The 3,942-nt window shown below is 40.3% G+C and overlaps 1 protein-coding gene across 1 annotated transcript in view; it reads left to right on the top strand.

The window, feature by feature from the left end:
* Window positions 1-3,942, top strand: part of IL10RB (interleukin 10 receptor subunit beta) — a 61,208-nt gene that overhangs the window by 41,694 nt on the left and 15,572 nt on the right. The window contains exon 5 of the mRNA XM_007941307.2: window positions 1,234-1,381. Within this exon, the coding sequence (XP_007939498.1) occupies window positions 1,234-1,381 (148 nt within the window). The remainder of the gene's footprint in view (window positions 1-1,233; window positions 1,382-3,942) is intronic.

Genomic DNA, 3,942 nt, shown 5'->3' with positions numbered 1-3,942 from the left:
CAACTGATTTTTGGATGTTGATCTTATATCCTGCCACGATGCTAAATCTCTCAATTAGTTCCAGTAGATTTTTGACCGAGTCTCTTGGGTTTTCTTGGTATAGGATCATATCATTAGCAAATAGAGATAGTTTTACTTTTTCCTTACTAATTTGGATGCCTTTGATTTCCCTTTCTTGCCTTATTGCCTGGCTAGGACTTCCAATACAGTGTTGAATAGAAGTGGTGATAGTGGGCATCCTTGTCTGGTTCCTGTTCACAAGGGGAATGGTTTCAATCTCTCTCTATTAAGAATAATGTTGGCTGTTGATTTTGGATAGATGCTTTTTATTATGTTCATACAACACCTTTTACATAAGACTCTTCTATAAAGAAATTATAACCATGATGGAATATGGGTAGTGAACACTTCCAGGAGGCCCTGGGTGTCCCAAACAGTTAAACTATGAGTACTAACCAAAAAGTTGGGGATTAAAACCCACCCAAAGGTACATTAGAAAACGGGCCTGGCAGTCTGCTTCTGAAAGATCACAGACTTTAAAATCCTATGGAGAAGTTCTACTCTGCACACATGGGGTCACTATGAGTCAAAATCAACTTGGCAACAACTTGACAGTTTGTTTTGGGGATTTTTTTTTTTTTTTTTTTTTTTGGTGCAGCTTTTAATTCCCACTATTTTGACGGGAACTATTTTAGTTTCTCTAATTCAGGAATTTTTTTTTTTTATTTTTATTTATTTATTTATCAATTATGATATCTTATTTTCAAATTAAACTAAGATGGGTCAGTCTTACCAGTCCCCAGAAGCAAGCTGGCTTTGTGTCCCACGTGTGGTCAGGCAGCCCCTTGGCAGTCAGCCCAGGCACCACAACTAGAGCAGTAATTCTGAGGAAAATCTCAGACATCCAGGATGAGAAATGTGCTCTTGACCCAGAAAGAAAATTGCATTGTGTCTTACTGTATGTGACTGAGTTGTCTTTTTAAAGAAAGGAAGTGGGATGGTTCATGTGTTATGTAAACCAGAATATTCAGGAAGATGGTTTGTCATATTACAGTTTTCATTCACCCATCCCTTAGAATGGTATCAAGGTCTCCTGCAGTGAATGGGAAGAGCTCCAGCCTCTTGCTCCTTCCTGTTTTGAAACTGAAGAGATTATGACTGGTAAGTATGAGGCAAGAGCGATGGTGTCCCTTCCCTGCTAAGCTGTTTTCTTATTTTTGTTTTCGTTCCTAGTTTCAAATTACTGCTCCATATGATTTTGAAGTCCTCCGGAATCTGGAACCATGGACCACTTACTGTGTTCAAGTTCAAGGATTTCTTCCTGATCGGAACAAAACTGGGGAATGGAGTCAGCCTGTCTGTGAGCAAACAACCAAGGATGGTGAGTCAGAAAGACTTAATCTGTACCTCAGCCTTCTCTGAGCATTTCAAGTTGTTTTATAGACACTTCACAGACTTTATAGGGTTGGAAGGCTCCTTAGACAGCATCATGTCCAGTTCAAACTCCAGTTTGAGAACTCTTACTGTTAGTTGCCATTGAGTTGGCTCTGACTCATGACAGCCTTATGTATAACAGAACAAAATGCCATTTGATCTATGGTATCTCCATGATCTTTGATATGCTTTGGCCCATTGTTGCAGTTATTGTGTCAGTCCATCTCATTGAGGGTTTTCCTCATTTTCCTGACCTACTTTACCAAACGTAATGTCTTTCTCTAGCAACTGGTTTTTCTTGATGACATGTCCAAAGTAAGCAAGACAAAGTCTTGCCATCCTGGTTTCTAAGGAGTGTTCTGGTTGTATTTCTTCTAAAACTACTGGAATATTAATTGGAAGATAGATGGATGAATGTTGTTGTTATGTGCCATCGAGTCAGATCTGATTCCTAGTGACCCCTCCTTGGGTTTCCGAGCGGTATCACTAGGGAAGTAGGTTGCCCAAACTTCCTTCCGAGGAGTGGCTGGTGGGTTTGAACCGCCGTCCTTCTGGTTAGCAGTCAAGTGCCTGGAAATTCCTCAGAAGCTAGGGTGTGAGATCCCAAGTGACCACATATCATTAGCCAGAGTATAACCTGCCTGGGAACCACTCCACAGCTCACTTACTCCATGTCCCTGCTTTCACCAGGAAGAAAAGCATGGTTAAGTTGAATATGCTGAAAGTATGAGTTAGAAGCCACCCCTTGATCCTAGTAAATGAAATAAGAATTCATTGGGGAACTGAGATAAAGAGTTGCTCTGAATCCGCAAGGATACAAGCTGAAAAGGTTATGAGATCACTGCCAAAGTGAATTAAAACAGAAAGACAAGGAAAGAAGGGAGACAGGCAAGGGTGAGGGAAGTTCTTCCTAGTCCCCTCCCCCAGACAAGTGCTACATCCATCATCAGATATTTAAGGACTGTCTGCTGTGTGCCAGCACCATCTGTCAATTTGTCATACTCTAGTAGCTTGTGTATAGTGGTTATGATGCTGGAAGCTATGCCATTGGCATTTCAAATACCATCAGGATCATAGGACGTACAGCCAGAATACTCCTTAGAAGCCAGGATGGTGAGACTTTGTCTTGCTTGCTTTAGATACATCATTGGGTAAGACCAGTCGCTAGAAAGGAATGTCATGTTAGGTAAAATAGAGGGTCAGTAAAAACAAGGGAAACATTCCATGAGATGGTATTGTAGATTAAATTGTGTCCCTCCAAATTTTGTATCAACCGAGCTAGCCCATGATTCTCTGTATTACGTATTATGTAATTATCCTCTCTATTGTGATCTGATGTAATTATACTATGTGTTGTAAATCCTAAACTTAATATATTGTGTTAGTGAAACAGGATACAACCTACAGAACTAGATTGTGTCTTGAGTCAGTCTCTTCTGAGATATAAAAGAAATTAAACAGGTGAACAGAGAGAAGGACCCCCTACCATCAAGAAAGTAGAGCTGAGAGTGAATAGGTCCTTTGAACTTAGGGTTCCGGTGCTGAAAAACTCCTAGACCCAGGTAAAAATTGATGACAAGGACTTTCCTCCAGAGCTGACAGAGAGAGAAAGCTTCCCTTAGAGCTAGTGCCCTGAATTCAGATGTCTAGCCTCCTAAACTGTGAGGGAATAAATTTCTGTTTGTTAAAGCCATCCACTTAGGATACTTCTGTTATAGCAGCACTAGATAACTAAGAGATGAATTGACATGGTACCTACAACAATGGGCTCAAACCTCACACCAATGATCGTGAAAATGGTGCAGGACCAGGCATTGTTTCGTTCTTTTATATATATGGTCATCAAGGGTCAGGGCTGACCTGACGGCAATTAAAAAGAATAACTCTGTGCCACACACTCTGTCATAAGTACTTTAAGAAGCCAAGAGGTGACTATTGTAGATGTAGTTCCAGGATCAGCTTACTGTTTCAGGGTTCTTAGATTAGCCTCGTCAAAGTGTGAATTGACATTTTCCCCACAAACAGTCCCTTTAAAATGACTTGCCCTTTCCCATGTTCACCAACATTATTCACAATAGCCTAAAGGTAGAAACAACTACGTGTCCATCAGCAATGAGTGGATAAGCAACATATAGTATATCCATATGATGGAATATAGTCCATCCATAAAGAGACTTGAAATTCAATACATGCTATGACATGAATGAACCTTAAACACATAATGCTGAGTGAAAGAAGACAGACACATAAGACAAATACTATGTTATTCCACTTATATGAAATATCTAGACTAGGTGAACTCGTGGAGACAGAAAGTAAGTTAGGAGATCCGGCAAGATGGCAGACTAGGCAGAAAGACTGCACAGACCCTCTTCAACAAAGAAAAGGGAAACCAATTAATACAGACACAGACGATAATCCTGGACCCCTGAGCCTTGAAGGGAAGGATATAGAAGTAGACTAAACCCCAACTAGCAGAAGAATTTGCATGAAAATACCAAAAAAGGA

This window comes from Orycteropus afer, unplaced genomic scaffold, assembly GCF_000298275.1.
Source record: "Orycteropus afer afer isolate SDZICR_OR568_19922 unplaced genomic scaffold, OryAfe1.0 scaffold00078, whole genome shotgun sequence".
In the NCBI taxonomy this organism is placed as follows: Eukaryota; Metazoa; Chordata; class Mammalia; order Tubulidentata; family Orycteropodidae; genus Orycteropus; species Orycteropus afer.
Note: the sequence above shows the minus strand (reverse complement) of the source record. Positions and strands in the feature narration are given on the sequence as shown.